This window comes from Tursiops truncatus, chromosome 5 (assembly GCF_011762595.2).
Source record: "Tursiops truncatus isolate mTurTru1 chromosome 5, mTurTru1.mat.Y, whole genome shotgun sequence".
Taxonomy (NCBI): domain Eukaryota; kingdom Metazoa; phylum Chordata; class Mammalia; order Artiodactyla; family Delphinidae; genus Tursiops; species Tursiops truncatus.
The window spans coordinates 97,299,551-97,324,797 of NC_047038.1; the positions used below are offsets into that span (position 1 = coordinate 97,299,551).

The following is a 25,247-nucleotide window of genomic DNA, read 5'->3' on the forward strand; positions in this document are numbered from 1 at the left end:
TTTGCAGCCCTAAGAATCAGTATGAAGCTTTCAAGCAATTTAACTCCTCATTGTCTGGTTAGAGTCCCTCCTCATTATACTTAGGTCTAGCCTGCTCTATCTGATCATAAGCTCCTCATGACAAGGGCCATTTCATATATATCACTTGTGTTCCTCACAAGCACATAATGGTTTATGCACCTTTAAATTCAAAGAGAATTAACCAGCAGATTTACACAAAAAGCTATAGAAGAATAAATAGGAGACATAAAGACAATCAAATGTGTCTGCCTTCTAGAAGAGTTTTTAAAAGCAAGGCTAAAAATTTCCTCTGGCATATGAAATTATAAATTTTACCGTTAATTAAAATTGTTGATTCAATGACTTCTATATATCGTACCTTTAGAGTTTAATAAAGCATGTAAAAAAACATCCTTGAAACATTTGTGACAAGAGCTCTGGTTGGTGCTAGTAGGAACTAGGACAGGATGACTGAAAAGCTTGAACCTTAATAAACAAGAACCAAAGATGAAAAACAGCTCAATATCTATGGGGATGGGGTGGGGGGAGGCAGCTAATGGAAGGCCCCAATGGATCTGTTAGATCTAGCTTTATTTAGCACCTTCATTAATGACTGGGAACAAGGCGTACACATTTAATAACATTTTTGGTTGGTGCCAAGTTAGGAGGTGCTGCAGACATCATTGAGGACAGAGAAATAACACAAATGGATCTAAAGAGGTTAGAAATATGAATAGAAATTATCACAATGAGATCTGATTTAGGAAAAATGCAAATGAAGGCAGCTGGGAGAGAAATCATCCAAAATGCAAAATAATCAGTGGGTTGGGAAACCTAGAAAGCAGCAACATAAGAGTGTCTGGCAGGATAGCAGTGGAATGAAGAATAAGAAGTGACAACGTGCTAGCTCAGCCCAAATACCTGGTGGCAGGTACAGGAAGAAGTAGCTTGTCAAGGAATTGCATTGTGACACAGTCTCCTTCAACTTCCATAAGCATTTCTGGAGACAGTGTGGAAAAATAAACAAACAAAAATATTCACAGATATTTGGCCCTTAGTTTTTTTAGTTGTTAGAAAAGGGATTAAACTTAGTTTCTAAGGTCCCTCAGCTCCAACCTTCTGTGGTTCCAGGAGAAACTGGTGGGGGAGTAGGGATTTAGGGGGCTGGGGGGAGTAGGGGAAGAACACGGATAAGGGGAAGGGGATGCCCTGCCTGTGCGCTACTAAACATCTTCTGTGTGAAAAGAAGGCAGGATGAAACATTTAGCTTGATAATATGTTTCAGAATAGATTCCAAATTGACAGGACTGCAGGTGGAATTCATCTTAAATAAAAGTAACTTTCATCCAATATAGGTGTGGAACCAAATTAACAGATAAAAATCTGGTAGCTATTTGTTTGCAAAAATACCCTCGACTTTATTTACCAAGTATTTCTTTCAATAAAAACTCTCTGTATGCCTTTAAAGTATATCATTTTTTGTTTACAAAATTTAATCACCTTGATTAAATTTAATCAAGGAATTCATCCATTGTACTACAAAGAGGGTAAGATTTGTATAAAGAGTCTCTGTTATATTTGGGGAGGGCAACATGAGGGAGGGACTAGCCCTACTGGTTGGCATGTCCATCTACAGAATTGCTCTCTCTTCTCAGGACACCCCAGGCTATCACCTTTTCGTTCCCTTGAGGTGGTTTCACTCATGTCACCTGCTTCCACTGACCTAGACCCACAACAAAGGAGGTGAAGCATCTTAGGGGGGTGGAGCCATCTTAATCTCTACTTTAAAAGGGACATTTTTATTGGTAGGAAGTGTGGTTAATCCTACCAGGCAGGCACAGAGGGAAAATGCTGGGCCTCATGCAGCAGCCCCGGGAGAGTTTCTTCTCTCTCCTGCTTCCCACCTCCACCCCGTCAACTGTCAGAGTATCCCGCAATACTGATGGAGTCACAAAGCAGCATGTATACAACAACGCTTTGATGAATCCATGTATCACCAGAGCTCAGAGACAGCCAAGCTATTTGTCCTTTCTACTTGACTCCAAAGGTGCCCAGGAGGGCAAGATGCTGTGGAAGGAGATGATGTGAGGCAGGTGTGCAAGTCATCTTCCAAAACCACACCAGGAAGACTTCTCGGGGCATCAGGGTCAGGACCACTTCTGCCGCCGCCTGTTGACACAGCAGGAGGAAACCAACCACATCCACCCATCTTGCCAGAGGAAGGTGAACCTGTTTCTGCCATGCGGAAGAAGGGCTGTACATCTGAAGCTTAGGGTGGTTGTTAGGGAAGACGGCACACCCCGAAACAGGATCTCTGCCCTGAGAGTCAGACCTGCAAGGGATGCCACGCAAGGATTCTCGAGTCTGCGGCATGTCTTTTTCTCCTTCTAACCAACTGCCACTCCACGCTGCTGCTAACACCCTGAGCTGTCCTTGAGGGGACTGCCTCAACATGCAATCTCCCTCCTCAACAGGCTCTCCCCATGGAGACCCAGCCTTGGGGGTGGGTCCACCATCCTGAATCTGGTACAACATCTCCCAGGTCTCATGACGGTGGTCTGAGGCTCACTTTTGCCATTGAAATGCATGAGGCATGTCGCTCCCCTGCCTAAAATCTTGCAGTTCCTTTCCAGGACTTTTAAAATAATATGCAAACTGCTTGCTATGCCTGACAGAGCCCTGCACTGGTGTGGCCCTGCCCCGCTCTCGGGCCTCTCCTGTGACCATCTTCTCCCTCACTCCCTTGGACCAGCCACATGGGCCACCTTGCTCCTCCTTGAACGCAACATACTTGTTCCCACTTCCGGCTCCTCCTTCTGTCTGGAATGCTCTTCCCATACCTGTTCCCTCCCTTAGATCTCAGCTCTAATGTCACCTCCTCAGCGACAACATCTTCCCTGATCATCCTCTCTAAAGAAGCCGCCCTCTCTGGCGTTCTTTATCACTGTGTTTAAATTCTTCATCTTTGGGCTTCCCTGGTGGCGCAGTGGTTGAGAGTCCGCCTGCCAATGCAGGGGACACGGGTTCGTGCCCCAGTCCTGGAGGATCCCACATGCCGCGGAGCGGCTGGGCCCGTGAGCCATGGCCGCTGAGCCTGCGCGTTCAGAGCCTGTGCTCCGCAACGGGAGAAGCCACAACAGTGAGAGGCCCGCGTACCGAAAAAAAAAAAAAAAAAAAAAAATTCTTCACCTTCTTCTCTCTCTCTGAATAAACTTGTTTATTCGTTTGCTTATTTATTTGCTCTCTCTCCCACTGGAATATACACATTAATGAGGGTAAGGACCTTGTCCATCTTTTTCTCCAGTGCTGGGAATGATGCTTAATGCACGTATTTACCAAATGAAAAGACAAATAGACACTTTGATCCTGGGACAGGCATTAGGGCATTGCAGTGAGAGTGTGTCCTCTGGAGTCAAGCTGCCTGCACGTGCATCCCCCTTCTGTATGTCTTAGTCTTAAATATGTATGTCCCTGGACAGGTTACGTAGTCTCTTTCTTTCATCTATCAAATGAGGAAAATGACAGTATCTACTTTGTACGGGTATTGTCAGATCACTGAAATACATAATGAAGTGCTGGTATGTAGTTAGGGCTCAATAATTGTTGCTGTTTTGTTGTTATATACCTGCCAAAGTTCATGGCCCATAACCCTGTGTTTCACTTGACGTATTTATGAATCACACGGTAACTTCCATTTTCCAGTCTGACATGTAAAGCACTTGGAAGTACTTACTTCCATCCTTGCAACAAGAAAAAAAAGCCAAATAAACTGAAAATCAACAAGTCTTCTTAGATCTATCAGAGAATTGAGGTCATGGGGCAAACTGCTGCACCAAAAACTAGAGAGATGGGCAGGCAGTTACGGAGAATCACAGTCTAGCAGGAGCAGAGGTCCAAGAGGAAAAGTCTGCAGCTGGTGCCAGGATGGGTAGGAATACTTTAAGGTGTAATTGATGAATTGCTGGAGGTTTAGCATGGACGAGCTTGAGAGTTAAAAGCTCCTAGGGGGCAGTCCAGGCGCCCCGACACTTTCATGAATTTTACCTCCAGGATCCCTACCAGGTTCTCACTATGATCAACTGACAAAAATCCCCTTGCTCTTCCAGCAGGAGCGGGAGAAAAGTAACCATTTTGAAATTCAAGGCAGATTTCTCTGCTCCCCTTAGCAAGATCTGTCCTCAAGAGAAATGATTTTACCAGAGCTTAATCAACTGGGGTTTTACCAAAGCCTGATTAACCTGGGGGGAGGTAAATACTCAGCTCCAGCTCAACAAAAGACTGAGACCTAGTCACAGGACTGAGGATGTTCCCCCTCACCTCCATGTCAATAGGGCTCCTGTACAATAACAGGGGATTTGACTGAAAGAACTAAAAGCCTTAACTCCTGTTTAAGAAGAAGCCTCTAGGAAAGCCCAGAGACAGCGAAGGAAGGACAAAAACAAGGCCACTAGAGGAAACCACTACAGCTATAGCACAAGGTAACACAGCCTAATTTCTAGCCAGATAAGCATAAAACCTCACACTAAAGCTTATTTCCTCAGTTCCTGTTACCCAGTACATCATGTCCAGCTTTGAACAAAAAATTACAAAGTATGCCAAAAGGCAAAAAAATTACCATCTTAAAAGAAAAAGCAAGCATCAGAACCAGACTCAGATATGAGAGAGATGTTGGAGTTATCAGACTGGTAATTTAAAACAATTATGGTGGACTTCCCTGGTGGCACAGTGGTTAAGAATCTGCCTGCCAATGCAGGGGACATGGGTTTAAGCCCTGGTCTGGAAGATCCCACATGCCATGGAGTAACTAAGCCCATGCACCACACTACTGAGCCTGTGCTCTAGAGCCTGCAAGCCATAACTACAGAGCCCACGTGCCAAAACTACTGAAGCCCACACACCTAGAGCCCATGCTCCGCAACAAGAGAAGCCACCTCAGTGAGAAGCCCGTGCACCACAACGAAGAGTAGCTCCCACTTGCTGCAACTAGAGAAAGCCTGCGCACAGCAACGAAGACCCAACGCAGTCAAAAATAAATAAATTTTAAAAATAAATAAATAAAACAATTATGATTGATATGCTAAGGGCTCTAATAGAAAAAGTGGACAACATGCCAGAACAGATGGGTAATATAAGCAGAGTGATGGAAACTCTAAGACAGAATGAGAAGAAACTGCTAGAAGTCAGAAAAACTGTAACAAATGAAAAATGTTTTTGATGGGCTCATCACTAGACTGGACATGGCTAAGGAAAGAATAACTGAATTGAAGACTAAGTTGCTATCAATAGCAACTTCCCAAACTGAAACGTGAAGAGAAAAGATGGAACAGAATATCTAGGAACTGTAGGACAATTATAAAAGGTATAAGTTGTGTGTAATGGGAATACCCAAAGTAGAAAGAAAGAAGTATGGAAGGAAGGAAAGAAAGAAGGAGGGAGGGAAAGAGAGAGAGAAAAGGAGAGTGGGCAAGAGGGAAGGAGGAACAAACAAACAGTAGAAATATCTGAAGTAATAATGGCTGAAAGAAATGTTTCTAAAATTAATGACAGACACCAAACAGATCCAGGAAGGTCAGAGAGTACCAAGCAGGATAAATAGCAAAAAATCTATATTTAGGCATATCATATTCAACCTGAAGACAAAAAGAAAATCTTGAAAGAAACCAAAGGGAGAAAAAAACACCTTACCTATACAGGAGTGAGGATAAGAATTACACCAGATTTCTCTTAAGAAACATATAAGCAAGAAGAAAGTGGAGTAAATTATTTTAAATGTTGAAAGAAAAACACACATCCTTGAATTCTGTACTCAGCAAAGTTATTCTTCAAAAGTGAAGAAGAAATAAAGACTTTCTTAGACAAACAAAAATTGAGGAAATTTGTCACCAGTAGACCTGCCTGGCAAGAAATGATAGAAATTCTTTAGAGAGAAGGAAAATAGCATAGGTTGGAAACTTAGAGTTACATAAAGAAAGAAGAGTGTTAGAGAATGAATAAATGAAGGTAAAATAAAATCTTCAAGTTTCTTATTCTTAATTGATCTAATAGATAACAGTTGGCTTGAGATAATAATAGCAAATATGAATTTGGTGATTATAGCTTATGGATATGTGAAATGAATGACAGCAGTGTCATAAGGGACAGGAAAGAGGAAGTGGGAATACTAGTGCAGTACCTGAAGTGGTACAGCGTTATTTGAGAGTGGACTTGGACTAGTTCTAAACGTATTTTGCAAACTCTAGAGCAACCACTAAAAAGAATTTGAAAAGATGTATAATTGACATGTCAAGAGAGGAAAGAAAATAGAATCATATAAAATGCTCAAATAAAACCAGCGAAGACAGAAAAAGAGTGAAAGACAAAAAAAAAAAGAAACAAAGAACAAGGGCAATGAATAGCAAACAGAAACATGGTAGATAGGTAGATATATTCACCTATATCAATAATCACTTTAAATGTGAATGGTCTAAATATACCAGTTAAAGACAGGGATGTCAGGGTGGATAAAGAACAAGACCAAATTAAAAGTTGTCTACAAATCACACGGTTGGGCATCACATAAGAACATCCATGGGTAAGCCAAAAGATGCGTGGGGTGGGGGTGGGGGGCTGTGGTCAGGAGACTTAGGTTTCAGTCTGGTCTATCCACTAACTAGCTGTGTGACTTTTGACAAGTCACTGACATTCTTTGGGCCTCTCTTTATCCTTCTGTAAAACAAAGGGGACATAGACTAAATTTCTTTAGCTCCCTTACAGCTTGAAATCCAATGCCTCTTTACTAGGATCTGATGAGCAAATGTGTACAGTAAGGGAGGAGGCTGAAGCATCTACTGGTGCTTTTGGTTGGACCACAAGAGACCCAGCTGCAGCCAGCAGGGGTGTGTGCATGAGCATGACAACACAAATCCAAAGTTCTGGCTACTTTGTGAAAACTGAACTCTTGGAGACCACTGGATGGCAGGAATCCCTTACCTGGGTCCATATTTGACTAGGAGAAAATTACAAGAAGTCTGCAAGCAGCTTTCGGGTTGACTTGCAACCTACTGGTAAGGAAGGAGAACAGGTGAGAGAGGAATTCAGGAGGTCTTTGCTGAATGCAAGGGTGTGGAGGGGACAGAGGATTATTACAGCTCCTTGTCTGGCATTCCTGCCCCATCATCATCTTTTCAGACTAAAAGTACCTCACCTTGCCCACTATTGCCCTCTGAGCCATACATACGTCCTCTACAGAACAAAGAGAAAAGGGAAGTTCAAATGTTTCAGTCACAATTTTAAAACTGCTCTTAATCAGGGGACCCCATCCACTGCTACCAGTCCCCAGCCTGTTAGGAATGAGGCCACACAGCAGGAGGTGAGCAGGGGGCCAGCGAGCGAAGCTTTGTTTGCCACTCCCCATGGCTCCCCATTGCTGGCATTACCACCTGAACCATGCACGCTCCCCCTCACCTGTGGAAAAACTGTTTTCCACAAACCAGTCCCTGGTGCCAAAAAGACCACTGCTCTTAATGATCAAGATCTTGTTTGCAGCAGCTAGCAAAAGCCCTGCTGATCCTAAGAGATAACCATGGCATGACTTGGCCCATTTTGGCCAAAGGCATGACCATTCTGATGGAAGAAAGTGGAATAGAACCTTTTAAACTATCTTTAAAAACCCAAGGGGATATCAAAGGTAACCTGAATCAATGACTCTGCATTAAGTCAGGGTTGTAGGTCAGTACCCTAGACTGGCAGATCACAGCACATTTTGTACTTTCCCAGGCAGTTCTCTTCCTAGGGTTAAATGATCTGAATTGACTGAATTATTTCCCTCTGATACAGGCATTGTATGGAAGCTGGCCCTTTGCTGATCTTACAGATACCTCTCATCTAGGTCTAAGTGACATTGTTATAAAACTGCAGACCCATAAAGCACTATTTCCACTGGAAAACTGTGGAAAATCTATTATCCCATTAGATGGAAGCCTCCATGAAGGTAAGGATGTGACTGTGTTTGCAAATCATTGTGCCCACTATGCCTAATTCAGTGCCTGCCACATAGTAGGTGCTCAATAAATATTTGCTGAATTAATGAAAAAAAATCCACTATGAATGTGGGCCTGGAGGAAGCATGCTTAGTTCAAATTTGATGATTTATGAAAATACTTTATAAAACTATTCATTCACTTAACAATCACTGAGTATTTTCTATATGATAGGCACAAAAATACAGAAAGGAATGAGGTGGTATGCCAAATCTCATAAAGAAGAGGGGAACGATATTCACTGAGAGCCACTATAAGCTAGGCATGTATTATTCATTATTTCATCCTCCCAGTAACCATGTGAGGTAAATTTTTTTTTTTTTTTTTTTTTGTGGTATGTGGGCCTCTCACCGTTGCGGCCTCTCCCGTTGCGGAGCACAGGCTCCGGACGCGCAGGCTCAGCAGCCATGCCTCACGGGCCCAGCCGCTCCGCGGCATGTGGGATCCTCCCAGACCGGGGCACGAACCCGCGTCCCCTGCATCAGCAGGCGGACTCCCAGCCACTGCACCACCAGGGAAGCCCTGAGGTAAATATTATTAGCTCCTCCCAATTTTTGCAGATGAAGGAACAAAGATGTGCACAAAAGCCTATATCCAGCAAATGGCCTGAATTTATTCAATGACCTGGATACTTTCCTCCACAATATACTTTCCCCCCAAAATAAATTTAAAATCACAGTGTGATGTTCTGTTATGTGATGTTTTGTAAAGGAAACTTAGGTTCTCAAAAATTGAGTTATAAACAAACAGTTTCATTTGGAAAAGAGGTTTAGGTTCTCAAGTTCAAGTTATATATGTCGGAAAAAATTCTGGTAATAGAGGTGCTTTATAACTACATGAGCGTGTACTTGAAGGCTAAAAATAATAAACTGCTTGAACAAAATAAGTGAAAATTACTGAGTTAAGTCCTAAATAGCATCTAAGACCTAAATTAATGAATTTCTAACTTATCATAATCCATTGTTATGATAAATAAAGCACAACACTGAACTAAGATTGTTGAAGTCAAAATAAAGTGCAGCATAGTTCCCATTGCCAACAAAAGAACATGAAAACGAGAATCTGCCAGCTGCTCCTTTGTGCAAACAGCTTCCTCCTAGGACCCTGGTGCCTATTCCCAACTGTGCTTGAATTATCCGGTAGATATTCATAATATGAACTGTGATCCCCGAGTGATGTATTGTGCTGGATCCTTTTTGCTTTATGAATGCTCAGACAGGAGGGAAGCCTAAAATTGGGAAATGAATTCTTAGACACAGGGCAACTTAGACAAATGCTCAGGGTCAGGCTGTCTTGTAAGGATGGGAGGCCTGTTGCAGAGGTGACCACCTGACCTGCACGTCTGAGGGTCACAGAGAGGCTCTTGAGTCACCTGTTTCCCTGGACCCTAAAGCAGTTTTGGGAATTTCCATTTCTTCCTAATGGGTGAAAATACATAGGACTTGAATCATCTGCCCTCATAACACTGGCAGAAATTTTGAAAACAAATTGTTCTCACCCACCCTGCCTGGATCAGATGAGGAATTGGGAAAACAGAGATTCATGATGAAACCAAAATTCCAGCAGCTCAGAAAGTGCCCAAGGTGGTGGGAAATGGCCTAGGACTGGCACACTCCTCAAGGATATGGCCCAATCCTAGTACAGTTGTGACCACATTTACATTTTTATCATGATTTTATAACAACTCTGAAAATAAAGTCATATTCTTATTTTTACAGATGAAGAAACTGGAGATGAGTGAGTCACAGCTAGCAACCATCAGAGTAAGACTTAAATCTTGAGTCTTCCAAATCCACATTGAATAATAGACTTTTCACCACAATCTTAAAGGGTAACTTCAGGAATACGTGTTGTAGAAGCAGTGGTTTTGGAGTCAGAACTGCGTTTGCCTATCTGGATGTACCATTTTTAGCCAGATAATTAGGTAAGTTCTTTAACTTCATTAAGCCTTAGTTTCCTCATCTGTAAAATGGGGGCATGCATAACACCTAGCTTGTGGGGTTACTGTGAGGATCAAAGGTGATATGCATAGAGCATGCTCAGCACAGAACTTGGCCCTCATCAGAGCTAGACAGATGTTGAGGGTTTCGGGTCATGTTTAGGGCATGGACTCTGGAGGGAGGAATTTCCTTACCTCCTCTGTAGTTTAGCATGCCTTGGTGCTCTAAGGCCCCCAGGAACATTTTATAGTATCTAAAGCTACAAGGATAAAAAGTTGACACAGGCAGGGAGTGCTTGGGCCTAGAGTGGGCATGGAGGATGTCCACCCCACTGGGTGCCTCCTCCCACACTGCCACCTGCTCTAGGTCCCTATGGCAGCAAGGACCCTCCATCCCCACCTGGAAAGCCATGGAGTTGGCAGCGGCCAGAAATATCCTCAGGGGCAGCTTGGCCTTGTAGGACCTGTGGCTCCACAAGCGATGGGCACCAGCTGTCACACCCAGAGCAGTCAGGAGGAAGCAGAAGTAGGCTGCAAGACACAAGCAGGGAGAATGTCAGCAGATGTCAGTGCTTTTAAATTTCCCCCAACTTTTTTCTCTCCTGAATAGGAACCTGTGTGAAATGGTATCAGGGGAAGAATCTGCAATGTGAAGAATCAGTAACTTGGGGAAATGCAGACTTTTTATTGATTTGTAGCTTTCCAGTACAGGTGGAAGTGGAGAGAACTTTCCTCAAGAAACTTTGACCTTGGAACATTTTTTCTATATCAAAGGAATCTTCTATTTGCAAATGTTTCTTGCCAGTCTGGATACAAAATCACAACCATATTAGTGTGCCTTTGTAATTCTTACACATCCACTCTCGGTGGAGCTGAGATAGCTCTCTATCTTACTTCTTAATTGGCACCCATGGCAGGATGAGTTCTATGAAGAGTGTACTTCTAAACAACAGTGCCCATTTTCAGGGCTTCCTTGGTTTGAAGGAACTCAAGCCAGACTTAAAGCAATGAAGTCCGGCTCAGGGCCAGTAAGAATGAGGCTAAAACTGACACCAAGGACAGCTGAGATTTGTCTTCTAGAGCTCCTCACTTATACCATCACTATGACTGAGCTGGTAAAGATGGCCGGGGGGGAATTTTTTTAGAGCCAAACTACAGTGGAGCTTATTATCTGTCACACGTTTAAATATATTATCTCTAATCCTTATAAAATGTATTAGCATCTCATGTTACAGTTGAGGAACTGGCTCTCTGAGAGTTAAATCCTGCATATAAACCCAGGTCAGCCTAGTTCTAAAGCCTCTGCCCATGTTGTCCCTAGGTGGTGGTGTTGATTTGCTCTTTATACGACACTTGGGAAAGGTTGAGTGCGCGGTAGGAAGGAGACCCCAAGGGACCAAAAAAATCACAACTCCTAAGATTATTACAACTACTCTAGTGGTTTTAAAGCAATGTTCCCACACAACGCTAAATGTCTTACTTGGATTATCTTATTAAAACACATCAAACGACCCTTATAGGGTTTGTATTATTATTAGGACCATTTTACAGTTGAGAAAACAAAGGTTTAAAGAACTTAACTAATTTCCCAGTGTCACAAGGTTAGGGAGTGTCTTTGCTAAGAGCCAAACCCAAGTCTGTCTGAACCAAGAGCAGAGTACCTGCCCTCTGTACTCTCCTTTGTCTCAGGGAGACATCAACCAGGTAAATGGTTAGTTTTATCTTCACTTCTCTACACCCTACACCTTTAATATTGGATCTCAATTTAAATTTAAATGTGAGCTGCTTCCTTACTTGAGGCGAGAGCCCTAAACCAGGCTATACGTAGGCAGGATCAGGCTTACACACAATCCTACACAATTTCTTCTGGCACTTAGCACATACAAGGCCCTCCATAAAGAAGTGCCAAAGACCAAGTGACCAGCTGTGAGTACATCCCTGAGCAGTTGTGAATGGTACCCAGGCCAAGTTCTTAGGGAACCCTCCGTAGGACTTCTTTGGGAGAATTACTAGGGTAACATCAGTGTCGATACACATATTTACAGGGAGCACACTGTTACATCTTCCAAAAGTCAAGTCTGACTAATCTTGATCTCAATCCATATGTATATGGTCTAAGAACTAGACTCACCCTCGGCACTAAGATTAATGAGTATGAGTACATGTGGTTTTCATGAACTTGAAAAATCATTCCTTCTTTGAAAGGTTAAAAACAAATAACAACAATCTGCCCATAAATCACAGAAAGTAGCAGTAAATAAAAAGCTCTGACCTTTTTTGTTATTGTAATTTAACCTTGGTCATGAGTCCATGAAATGGACAGCTATTTTCCATGTCATCCCTGGCCTTCATGGCTCTGCTAATAACTTTTTTCCAACTGTCAAGCAGTTAGGGAACAAGTGAAATCTATAATGGAAAAATTCAATGTGAGCCTTTCTTTGCCAGTGGACTAAGACACTGGACCTTGGCTATAATAAGATGAATTCCCAGACTCCATGAAATATATTGGCCAAATGGAATCTCTCCAATCCATGGTTCCCAGACAGGGCCTTACCACGGACTATGGCATTGTCTTGTCCTTTTTAGGATCTCCAATATTTCAGGGGTCATTTACATGGTTGGTCTGTGCATGTCTGGGCCACTGACAATGGGCTCGAGTCAGAGCCTGTACTGGGCAGTAGTGGCTATTGGTTTTTCATGGTCTTTCTTTTGGCAACATGAATGTGGCTGTGTGACCCAGGGCTGGCCTAGCATTATATCCCATCTTCCTTGTCCTGGGAATAAACACCTGACCCAACTTTTCTCTCTTCTGGCTTAAAGACTAAAGGTCACAAACCAATGCATGATTGTAATAGTAAAGAATGAGGCCCAGAAAGCAAGTCGTGAAGATGATGGACAGAGCTAGCTCCACAAGAGCTAGAAGGATAACTGCCTGCATTGAGTCACTGGTTGCAGGCCCTGGAGTTCTATAGCTCTTCTTTTGATCCTGTGGGCCTCCCCAGTATTTCTCCTAGTGATGTGAGCCAACAAATTCCCTTTTCTTGCTTAAGCCAGTATGCACTGGATTTCTGATACTAAAATTCTGCAGAATCTCTAGGAAAGAAAGCAACCTTCTGTTCACAGTCCAAATGAGGATAAACTGCAAAAACCCTGGGCTGGATGTGAGGCTTTATGGCCTGTTCCATTAAAAGGACTCAGTTTTCCTATTTTGACAGGGCTAATACGAGACGTTCTTAACCTGTCTTCTATGATGTTTGTGGAAATTAATATCCAAACAAGTTCTGATGAATTCTGGCTAGCTGGCTCTAAGGTATTAAAGTGCTCAGACACAGAAGTGATGATTTCAGAAAAAACAAAAAGGAGTAATAAGCAGTGCCAATAACTTCACCAAGTGACTTTCACCTCATAGAGAAAGGTGCTAAAGCAATAGAAACCAGAATCACAAAATTACAGAACAGTAAGCGACAAACATGTTGGTCTGTATGCAAATAAGTGTCACCAATTCTAGTTATCTGAAGCCAAAAAGAAATGTATTAAAAAGATACTGAGCAGGGACTTCCCTTGTGGTCCAGTGGCTAAGACTGCACACTTCCAATGCAGGGGGCCCAGGTTTGATCCCTGGTCAGGGAATTAGATCCCACATGCTGCAACTAAGAGTTTGCTTGCCACAATGAAGATCCCACGTGCTGCAACTAAAACCCAGTGCAGCCAAATAAATAAATAAACAAATATTTAAAAAAAAGAAAAAGATATTGAGTAGCCTACAGAACTCATGGGAAAGTTGCAGGATAGGGCTTTTGTTCACAGCCTCCAAGATGGTCCCAACACTCCCCACCTCCTGGCATTCACAGCCTTGTGTAGTCTCCTACCCTTGAGTAACTTGCTTCTAACCAAAAGAACATAGTAACATTGAGGGAATATCCGTTCCATGATTAGGTTACAAAAGATATGATTTCTGTTTTGCTAGCAGATGCTCTCTTCCCTTGGGCCTGGTGAAGTAAGCTGCCATGTCAGGAAGGCCCAGATGGCAAGGAACTCACGGTTTCCTACAGCCACCAGCCAGTGAGGAAATGAGGCTCTCAGTTCAACAGTCCTCAAGGAACTGAGTCCTGCCAGCAATGGTGTAGGTGAGCTTGGGAGTAGTTCCTTCCCCAGCTGAGCCTTCAGTTAAGACCACAGCCCTGGCCAACACTTTGCTGCCTTATGAGAGATCCTGAAGCAGAAGACCCCGCCTAGTTGTACCTGGACCCCTGCTCCACAAAAACTATGAGAAAGTGAATGCATGTTGTTTTAAACTGCTAAATATTGGGGTAATTTGTTCTGCAGCTGTAAGTAACTAATGCAAGACTTAAGTAGGAAACTTCCCTCGAGGGAAGGAAGGCACAGTTTAAATCCCAGTTTAAGAAGAGTTTGCCACCTACAGGAACAGAAAGTAGATTCACATTGCATGGGGCTGGGGACAAGGAGGAGAAGTGGGGAATGACTGCTAGTACAGGGTTTGGGGGTAAAGAGTGTTAAAAATGGTTGGGAATTGGGCTTCCCTGGTGGCGCAGTGGTTGAGAGTCCCCCTGCCGATGCAGGCGACACGGGTTCGTGCCCCAGTCCGGGAAGATCGCACATGCCGCGGAGCGGCTGGGCCCGTGAGCCATGGCCGCTGAGCCTGCGCGTCAGGAGCCTGTGCTCCGCAACGGGAGAGGCCACAACAGTGAGAGGCCCGTGTACTGCAGGAAAAAAAAAAAAAGAAGTTTGGGAATTGATTTTGGTGATAGTTGCACAATCCTGCGAATATACTAAAAACCAATGAATTGCACACTTTAAATAGGTGAGTTGTTTCCAAATTCTCTCTTCCCTCTCTTCCCTTTCTCATATTTTTCTTCCTTTTTTTCCCCTCCACAAATTAGAGGCCTTTGAGATAATAAGGTAACACTTATTAAGCATGTGCTCTGCATCAGGCATGCTTACATATATTAACCTATTTAATCTTCACAACCACCCTATGAGGTAGATGGGGACAGTTATTATCACCATTTTATTTATTTATTAATATTTTAATTGACATATAGTTAATTTACAATGTTGTGTTACTTTCTGGTGTACAGCAAAGTGATTCATATATATATATATGAATATATATACATATCCTTTTTCAGACTCTTTTTCATTATAGATTATTACAAGCTACTGAATATAGTTCACTGTGCTATACAGTAGGTCTTTGCTGTTTCTCTATTTTATATATAGTAGTGTGTATAATACTTCTTAAAATAACCTCCTTTCATTCACCTTCAAATACTTTGCACACATAAGATCATTGCAATCCCTATTACGGGAGTGATAAAATGAAAAGATCAGTATTTGGGAACAGAGTGCAAAAAGAAGTTGGTTCCCATGCTTTCTTAAACCAGTGCACAGTAAAAGTCCAATTAAAAGAAGAAAAATGCACCACACTGCATAACAGTGTCAGAAAGGAGGCTGGAGAAGGGAGCCTACTCTCACTGCATGCCTGCCACAGACCGTCACTTTACCAATATATCTAATTTTATTGTTTTATTCCTATGAGGTAGATATCCTAATCCCCATTTTACAGATGGGCAAAACTGAAGCCCAGAGCCATTAAGTAAATGCCTCTGGATCTCACAACGACAGAGCTGGGGCCCAAAGGCCAGCTCAGTGCAGCCCCAAGCCCTCTCCTCCGGTGCAGTGGTCCTCAGCCCTGGCAGCGCATTGCAGTCATCTGGCATCTTTAACAGCCGCGAGGCCCATGGGGCCCAGTGAGTCAGAAATGAGGGCCGGTAGAGCGGGCACCTCTCTCCACAGGTGATTCTGATGCACTACCGGGCCTGAGAAACCGCTGCCCTATAAGGTACATCCTCTCTTAGAGACCATCTGGTCCCATCCCCTGAATTTACAGATGGAGAAACCCAGATCCAGAGTGTATTGTGCTCCCTCCAACACCCCCCCCGCCCCCCCCCCCCCCCCCGCCCCGAGCTGACTCCCACGGGGCTTCGTAAATGCTAAGCACCTCCAGATCTGGAGAGACCCGCTTGCCCTTTTGTGTGAACTCGGGCTGTTTGCACTCTTCTCCTGGCGGCTCCCTTTGATGGTGCGAGCTGCTCGCCAGGCCCTCCACAGAGGAGTCTTTGATATCCAAGCCCCGGGCTGGCGGGCAGGTGTGCAGGGGGGCTCCAACAGGAGGACACGAAGCACAAAACATGTGCGGACCTGTCTTCCACTGAGGAAAGGGAAGAGGCGAGGCGGAGGAAGGACGCAGAGGGCCAAGGCTCCTGGGGACAGGGCCACATGGGGGGTGGGGTGGAGCCTGTGTGGGAGAAGACAACGCACTTAGATATCTGCCTTTCCCGCCAGCTTCAGTGTTTTCAAAGCCACACTTGGGCTCTGGCCAACAAATGACTGTTTCTCTTCTCCAGTCCTTCTGAGATTTGGCAGATAAATGGAGAAAGACAGACAGAGCCATAGATGGATAGACAGATACACATAGAGATACAGAGATACATATAAGTAAATGATGGGCCTTATGTCATAATGGTTAAGATGAACCTGGGATTGAATCCCTGATGTATCACTTATCAGTGTGACTTAATCTCTAAACCTTGTTTTTTTCATCCATAAAGTGGGGAAAATAGTACCTGCCCTATGGGCTTGTTGTAAGGATAGAAAGAAGTAATGCACATAAAATGTTAGCCAGGCCTGACAAGCAGCATTAGCATATGTTCTTGCCCTGGTTATGCCTGGTTACGCCCAAGGGTAAACTATCCCTTTCCCAGCTAACCCCCTGTGAAGACTCCCACGCTTTTCATTACTCTAAGCCGGAGGTTCTCAAGCGGGTGGGCAATTTTGCCTGCTCCCCTTCCTGGGACATTTAGCAAAGTCTCCAAGACAATTATTAGTTGTCACAATGCAAAACATGAAGGGTGCTACTGGCACCCTTCTAGTGGGTGGAGGCCAGGGATGCTGCTGAGCACCCTGCAATGCCCAGATGCTGCCTACAACAAAAAGGTACCACTACCAAAAAGTCAACAGTGCCGAGGTAGAGAATCCTGCTCTGGTTTCTTGGGAACGTTCTTCTTGAAATCTGGTGTGACTTCACTGGCCTTGCTTCCTCACATCTCTCTGGTTTCATGGGGGAGCTGTAGGAGTAACTCACATCTCATATATCATATCATATATCATAGCTCAGCAAAGCATAGCATATCATATCATAAACAAGCTGAAAACAAAGAAGTCGGAAGAAAGAGCAATAATATTTTAAGTCATTGATTCCTGAACTTTAAAGTGCCAGGGGACCTTGTTAAAATGCAGATGCTGGGCCCTACTCCCAGAGATTCAGTAGGTCTGGGGAGAGACCCACGAGATTTGTTTCTAACAAGTTTGCAGGTTTGCTGATGTTGTTGGTCCAGGGTCTGAGTGTTTAGCTGACCCACCAGATGTGAGAAAGAAGGACTGACAAGGGACTGCAGCCACAGGGCAAGGCCCTCTCATGAGATGGTGTTACAAAGGATTGCAATTAGACCTTATGTCCTCCCGTTAAAGGTTTGGGTTTACAAAGTTCGAGATTCCGAGGCCATTTCCTCCTAGGTGCTATTTCAACACTTCATTCAAAATCAGAACATTTTCAGGCTCTTGAAAACTGTGGGCTTAGAAGCAAAGGGTTTCTTTTTACTATTAAAACCTGCTAAATTCTATCTTTTTATTTTTAATTGAGGTAGAGTTGACTTACAATGTTGTCTTAGTAATTCTATCATACGTAGCAATAACCAACAGCCCCTCTTTGCAATCCCCACCCCCTTCCACTTTGCCCCCTTATGCTGTGCTGCACATGGGCTGCAGGAAGATAGGTGCTCCGTTCTGGAAGTGCCCGCATCTTCTAGGAAGATTCAACGGGAGGGGAATGGAACAGGAGGGCGAAGATATATTTCATGCATTTTCCAGGTACTGCCTGTTTTCCTCAAGCATCCTTCCTGCCTTCAGTCAGGTCCACTGACTGTTCTGAAGTCCTGGGCAAATCCTACTTTTCCGGGTTGATTTACAGCATATATGACAATTAGAATGAAAGCCACAGCAGATCACTAACAACCATAAAATTATAGCATAGCATGTTACCACTCTGCTGTTGCACCGTAGTATCTATAATTCAAACAAAAAAACAAGGAAGAATTCGGGTCTTTTAAACGACCTCATTCTGTATCCACAGGTCTCACTTCAGGCACTCAGGCTAGACCAGGAATCCCTGTTAGATGCTCTCTGGCCCTCTGTGTTTTCCAACATGGCAATCGTCACTTTGTAATGAAATAAGGAATTGTTCATCTAATGCCATCTTCCCATCTAAAACATAATGTCCAGGAGGGCAGGGATCATGTATGTCCTTCCACGTATTCTCAGCTGGTACCTGTGAAACTAACTTAGCTGGAGAAAAATATGCAACCATGCTGATTGATTTCACTTTAAAATTCATGAACCTTTAACCTTAACTGGGCTTTAGTATTACCCAGAAATCATAGTACTTTCCCCTGGTCCATATGTTCTCCCTCTCTCCTAGATGTCTATTTCAATACCTGCTCCAATCACCTCACCTCCCAAAATCTCCTTCCCCCTCCCCGTCTGATAACTTTGCTTCTGTTTGAGAATAGCAGAACCTCCTCAGGCCCTACCACCTCTAGCCACCCTCCAGCATCCGAGCCTGTGCACCCTGCCATTCCTGCATTCCTACAGATGGCCAGTCCACGTGCCCTTTAAGGCTGGCCCTTCCTTGTGCATCGTATCCCCTCCATCCTACCCAATTGCTCTGCCATTTCCCTTCTCTCTGCATCATCAATATCCTCCCTCCATATTATTCCTGTGGCCTATAGCCAAGCTGTTATTTTTCTCATTTCAAAAAACAAAATTACAAAACCTCTCTTGATGCCCTTTCCCTATCTAGATCCTATTCCATTTCTCTGCTTCCCTTTACACATAATTCATTGAATGGATTGTCTCTTAATTGTGGATAACAGGTCTTCACTTCCCATTTTCTCTTAAGCCCATTCAATTAGGATTTTGCCCTTCTTTCATCCCCACCCCAATCAAAACTGCTCCTATCCAGGTCCAAACAAGACAGATGTGGTCCCTTTCCTTGTGGGCAGTCTCTAGATGGATATTAAGCAAATCATTATGTGGGTGATGAACACAATGAAAGAGAGACAGAGGTGCTACAGGAGTCCCTGAAGGAGGGACTGGCATTCCAGGTAGAGGTGATGTGTGAGCAAAGGCATGGAGGTGTGAAGGTTCCTGGGAGGAGCACTGCCAAGTGTTTGGGTCTGACTCCTGGGAGGGGGTGTGGGGTGAAATGAAATGCAAAAACCAGGCAGAGGCCTGACCAGAAAGGCATATATGTGATACTAAAAAGAGATATTTGATCTTGAGGACAAGAGGGTACCACTAAAGAATGTTACATGATCAAATTTAGAATAACAGAAAGTGTTGTGTTAGATGGATTCTAGTGGGCTGAAATGATCACTTGCGCTAGATAGTCTCCATGAGCCCCTGCAGACACATACTCTCCCTTCTCATGCTGCTCTGTGCCCTAGGAGGCTGGCCACTATAGGCTGTACCAATGGGCTCCTTCTGGGGCTGGGCTAGCTGCATCAGAATTACTTGAGGAGCTTTAAAATCTATACACATCTTCTAGAACCTTATACTGATGAGGCAGGGGTTTGTAACCCCAGGTGATTCAGTTATACAGCCAAGTATGGGAGTGATGGACAAGGACAGTGCTTCTTAAACTAATGTGCCTATAAATCACCTAGGGATTTTATTAAATTGCAGATACTAATCCAGTAGGTCTGGGTAGGGCCAGAGATTCTACATGTCCTTCAAGCTCCCAGGTAATGCCACTGCAGCTATCCCAGGGACCACACTTTGAGTTGCAAGACACTGGCCAATTCCTGCAGAGACTCATTTAGGACCAAGGAAACCTAGCTTCTCCTCTTGGCTTGTGATGCAAGCAAAAGGATTTTTAGTGACAGAAGCCCAGGATGGAAGTCTCATCTCCCTACCCACAGCCTATGCTTGCTCTTCCTACATTCTCTTCCCGCTTTCTTTCTTTCCTCAGGCACAGAGTAAAAAAGTTTATTTCATGTAGAAATAAATGCTAATGTTCATTGCAGCTCTATTTACAATATCCAGGACTTGGAAGCAATCTAAATGTCCATCGACAGACTGAATGGATAAAGAAGATGTGGCACATATATACAATGGAATATTATTCAGCAATAAAAAGAAACGAAATTGAGTTATTTGTAGTGAGGTGGATGGACCTAGAGACTGTCATACAGAGTGAAGTAAGTCAGTAAGAGAAAAACAAATACCGTATGCTAACACATATATATGGAATCTAAAGAAAAAAAAAATGGTTCTGAAGAACCTAGGGGCAGGACAGGAATAAAGATGCAGATGTAGACTGAGGACACAGGGAGGGGATAGGGTAAGCCGGGAGTGGCATGGACATATATACGCTACCAAACGTAAAATAGATAGCTAGTGGGAAGCAGCCGCATAGCACAGGGAGATCAGCTCGGTGCTTTGTGACCACCTAGAGGGGTGGGATAGGGAGGGTGGGAGGGAGACACAAGAGGGAGGAGATATGGGGATATATGTATATGTACAGCTGATTCACTTTGTTATACAGCAGAAACTAACACACCATTGTAAAGCAATTATACTCCAATAAAGGCATTAAAAAATAAAAATAAATAAAAGAACTATGGCTGAAGACCATCTGTGCATTGAGGCACCTTCACACCTTGGTGAGAGAAGAGGTCTGATTAAAGAAAAAAGGGTCCCTTGATAGGAATAAGAATTTGTTAAACAGAACCTTAGGAGTCCGTAATCATTACATAATGGTGTTGACAACTGAATGGTTAAGGGAAGGGAGTGGAAGAGTTTATTCTTTTTGTTCTTAAGAAAATGTCAAAGACTAACACTGCTCTGCGTCCAGTCCACTTCTAAAAATAGTTGGCATCTAATGAAAGTGGCCACACGTATGAGAAGAGCTATATTTGGAGCTGTCGATCATTTAACGTTTTACTAAAAATGCAACAAACAAACAAAAATCAAAGTTATTTTATTATTTTATGATCTATCAATATTTCTTCAGTACTACACCAAAGCAAGCCCCTGAGAGATAACTATTCCAGAGCATAAACTAGTTCAGACTGGAATCTTTCCAGTGTGGCTTCCAGCTCCCTCGATGCCTTCTTACTTCCTTGTTCAAAACCTCTTTCTCTCCCTCAAATGACACAAAGCTTCTGGGGGGTGGGGGGGGTGATCATTTATTAGGCGTGGGAATCAGAGCTCGCTGGAACAGCTCACAGAGAACACTGGCTTCTTACACAGAGGAGTGAGGAGGTGCACAGGTAAATCAGTGAATTCACAGGTCAGTCGCCTGTCTATCTTTTCCTAGCTGGTGGGGGGCAATACCATCTTACTCTTTCTTAGTCTTAGTTTTCTTATCTATGAAACACACAAACAAACAAAAGACTATCTCAAAAGGTTATCATGAGATAAATGAAAATATATATATAAGGTTTTAGCAAAGAGTAATATCTTAATAAACATTACTGAAAACACCATTATTCTTACCACTAGGCAAAGATTTTCAGACTGAGGCTGGGAGACCAGGAAGCAGGGTCTTCAGAGGAAAGGAGGCCCCAGGTCTCAAGAGCAACTCTTTTCCTTAGCCTGATCTTCAGTCCTCCCAGGTTCTTGGAGGTGAATTTGGGAAGAGCGAGCACGGTTCATGATACAGGATAACTCCCATCATCCTCTCTGTCTCCCTCTCTCACAATCAAGATCAAGACACAACTATCAAAATCAGAATTAGAGATAATTGAATACAAAGAGAATAATGCACTGCACTATGGGCACACTGACTTTCCTTTTCCATTAATTATTCAGTTGTGATTTTTCTCTTGGGCAGTAAATGTGTGTCTGTGTGTGTGTGTGAGAGAGAGAGAGAGAGAGAGAGAGAGAGACGAGAGAGAGAGGAATTCATATTCTTCATATTGTTATAGATATGCTTCATATCGTGTATGCTCATTAACGTCTCTGACCATAAATGGGAAACTGTAATATCAAAAATGACAGTCTCGCTGAAGGAAGACTAAAATTTAGAAACAGCACCCAAACTGGTCATTTTGGGAGAAGTGGAAAAAAGAAGGATTTCTGCCCTTATCATCTGAATTATCTGGGTACTTATGAGTTACCATTCTCTCTCTCTTCTAACAAGCAATTTCCCTAATAGAATTAGGACAGCCAATGGTTGAAGCCCGGCCCAGAGGTTTAGGCAGGAGTCAGCAGGCCTGTTAGCAGCAGTGAAGCATGAAGATGTGTCACCCAGGCCCTCAGAGGGCTGAGCACTGAGCCCTGGAGGGGTGTGTTGGAGGAAAGTTTGACAGGAGAAGCCCAAAGCACCAATATTGCTTTGATGTCTGAGCCCTTTAAAGGGCTGGGAATTAAAATGAAGTGGAGGGGAAACGTCCCGGGAGGCATAGCTTTCTCTCTGTCTTCTTCCTCCTCAAGGATGTCCTCTCCCTCCTCCCCCCTCTTCTGACCAGAGAAGGGGCCTCCCCGGGGCTCCGTGTGAACACACTGGGCTTGGAACAAACATCCCCCATGGAGCAGAGCAGGCCAAGGACAGAGACAGAACACGTTTGGCAGTGAGGTGCCTTGGTGCCCCCAAAGGGAAAATTGACAAAACACAGTCCTTCCAACGTTGACCACACTAATGTTTCTGCCTTAAATAGAAGAAAAGAGTTACAATTTTAATAAGACAGCATTCTATCAAGATACCAAGAAATCCTGTTCGATTCTCTGATTGGGGACCACATCATCGGGGCAGCCTGACCTAGTTCACGAACTCCGGTTTCAAGGGCTTCCTTCACACGTTTTTATTCCTGCCAAGTCTCTGTAAATTGCTGTGAATAGCCCAAGGCAGATGTTTTTCTTTGCAGCAAAATCCAGGGCCTGATTTTCTGATCCTCACAGGTTTTGAAGCAAAAAATCCAACCTCATTTTATGAGTTGCCTTAGCAAAATATCACCATTCCTTCCTTCCTTCCTTCCTTCCTCGATAAGCATGTAGCAGCACCTTCGGTGTGCCTGGCTGTCTGTAAGGTACCCAGTATGGAAACGGTCAACATCCCTCCCCCAGGAGCCTCACAGACAAACTGGCAGCCCTCAGGCCACCATCAGCCCACAGATATTTTGAAAAACTGATCCAACAGTTAAAAATAGAGGATTCCAAGATTTAAAATCTCTATTTCTAGCTTCTCCTGAAAGATGGAAAGACCTGGCAACACCAGGCCACCTCATTTTCCTGAGTGGTAACGTTTTACCGGAGCTAAATGCTCTTCCCTTGAGACCTCGCCCCACTCACCCCGTACCCAGGTACACACTAGGATCAACCCTCTTTGTTTATCACCCACCCAGCCCCTGAGCTGGGGCAGAACCAGGGCCTTGTCCATTAGGCACTGAAGACACAGCACTGATAAGCCCACAATACATTTTCTTTGGAAGGAAAACAAATATAATAGTAAATGTATAATAATGAATCCAGCCTAGGTTATATTTGTCTTTGCACCCACACAGGTGTAAGATATAATTTCTAATTTTTTTGATGGTGGAAGGGGCCCACAATGGCAAAAATCATAACTCGCTAAGTATAGCTGAGTTACATCAACTCCTGACTTGGAAAACTGGTGATTAAAAGGGAAAGGTTTAAGCATTTACCCTGTCTTTTTAGAAAGAACTAAAATTCATTCCCAGGGGCCTTCCCTGGTGGCGCAGTGGTTGAGAGTCCGCCTGCCGATGCAGGGGACACGGGTTCGTGCCCCGGTCCGGGAAGATCCCACATGCCGCAGAGCGGCTGGGCCCGTGAGCCATGACCGCTGAGCCTGTGCGTCCGGAGCCTGTGCTCCGCAACGGGAGAGGCCACAACAGTGAGAGGCCCGCTTACCGAAAAAAAAAAAAAATTCATTCCCAGTTGATGAGGGAAAGCTCTTCTTTTCAAAAGAGTTCCAGCTAACAAATGTAGATTTGGGGAGGAAACCAGCCTTCTGCAACCCCCGGTTACCCCATGTGCTACGTGGTGGGCACAACACCCCTAACCCTCCCTCTAGGACCCAGGCACTCATTTCTCCAACTACTGGAACTGTTGGTACCTAACAGCTCACAGCTGAGTCTTCCTTCCCCCAAGGAACAAAGCTGCCCAGCCCACAGTTATAACACACCCCGCCCTGGGGGCAGCCTGCAACCAATGCTTAGCTGATAAAGGGGTACAAAGGCCTGGCCCTTTGCCACCATTTGCAACATCTCTGAAGGACCATCTAGTTCCGGAGCTGCCTGAAGCATAGGCTGAGGCCCCAGCATTGCAGCATAGCTTCTCCCCTTTTCTTCCAGATGTTACCAAGCACAGTTGCTGATAAACTAGTACACGAATCTGCCTCTCAGAATCTGTTTCCCAAAGAACCCAACCTAAGACCCCAATAAATGAATAATGGATTCTGGCAAGACCATCAGTGGGTGCTGTTATGGGTTGAACTGTGCCCCCCCAAAATTCATGTATTGAAGTCCTAACCCCCAAGTGCCCCCAGAATGTGACCTTTTATGGAGACAGGTCTTTACAGATGGACTCTGTAAAGAGTGGGCCCTGAACCAATATGACTGGGTCCTTAGAAGACGAGGAAATTTGGACACACAGGCACACAAAGAGGGAAGGTGATGTAAAGGTACACCGGGAGACAACCACCTGCAAGCCAAGGAGAGAAGCCTGGAACAGATCCTTCCCTCAGAACCCTGAGGAGGAACCAACCCTGCCAACATCTTGATTCCAGCCTTCTAGCCTCCAGAACTGTGAGACAATAAATTTCTGTTGCTTAAGCCACCCAGTCTGTGGTACTTTGTTACGGCAGCCCTAGCAAACTAATACAGATACTAAACTCATTAGGTCAAAGGATTGTTGGGAAGCAGGATATCCCCAAGATGTCAAAGCATCATCCCCCAGACTGCTTACTAATTGTAAAGGGGAAAATAAAATTTTACAAAGGAGGAATCTGGCACTTAACCAAGAGATGAAATTTAGCATCAGGAATAGTGGAAGAACTTGACATTGGGTGCCCTTTGATGTGATAAATATGAAGCACATCACATCATCCTTGAGAAATTATTGCCAAAAATGCTCAACTTTAATCTCAATATGCTTTTATACCAGCTCCCAGTATACAGAAAATAAGGGAG

General features: G+C 43.9%; 1 protein-coding gene across 5 annotated transcripts in view; it reads right to left on the bottom strand.

Moving 5' to 3' along the window:
* The window catches only part of SCD5 (stearoyl-CoA desaturase 5), a 157,454-nt gene that overhangs the window by 61,910 nt on the left and 70,297 nt on the right, over window positions 1–25,247 (bottom strand). For 3 of the 5 annotated variants that reach the window (XM_073805400.1, XM_073805402.1, XM_073805401.1), the window contains exons 2-3: window positions 10,358–10,488; window positions 6,970–7,037 (exon numbers count right to left, since the gene is read on the bottom strand). In XM_073805400.1, coding sequence (XP_073661501.1) covers window positions 6,970–7,037; window positions 10,358–10,488 — 199 coding nt within the window. The remainder of the gene's footprint in view (window positions 1–6,969; window positions 7,038–10,357; window positions 10,489–25,247) is intronic. The other 2 variants (XR_012332092.1, XM_033857181.2) reach the window with 1 other exon arrangement.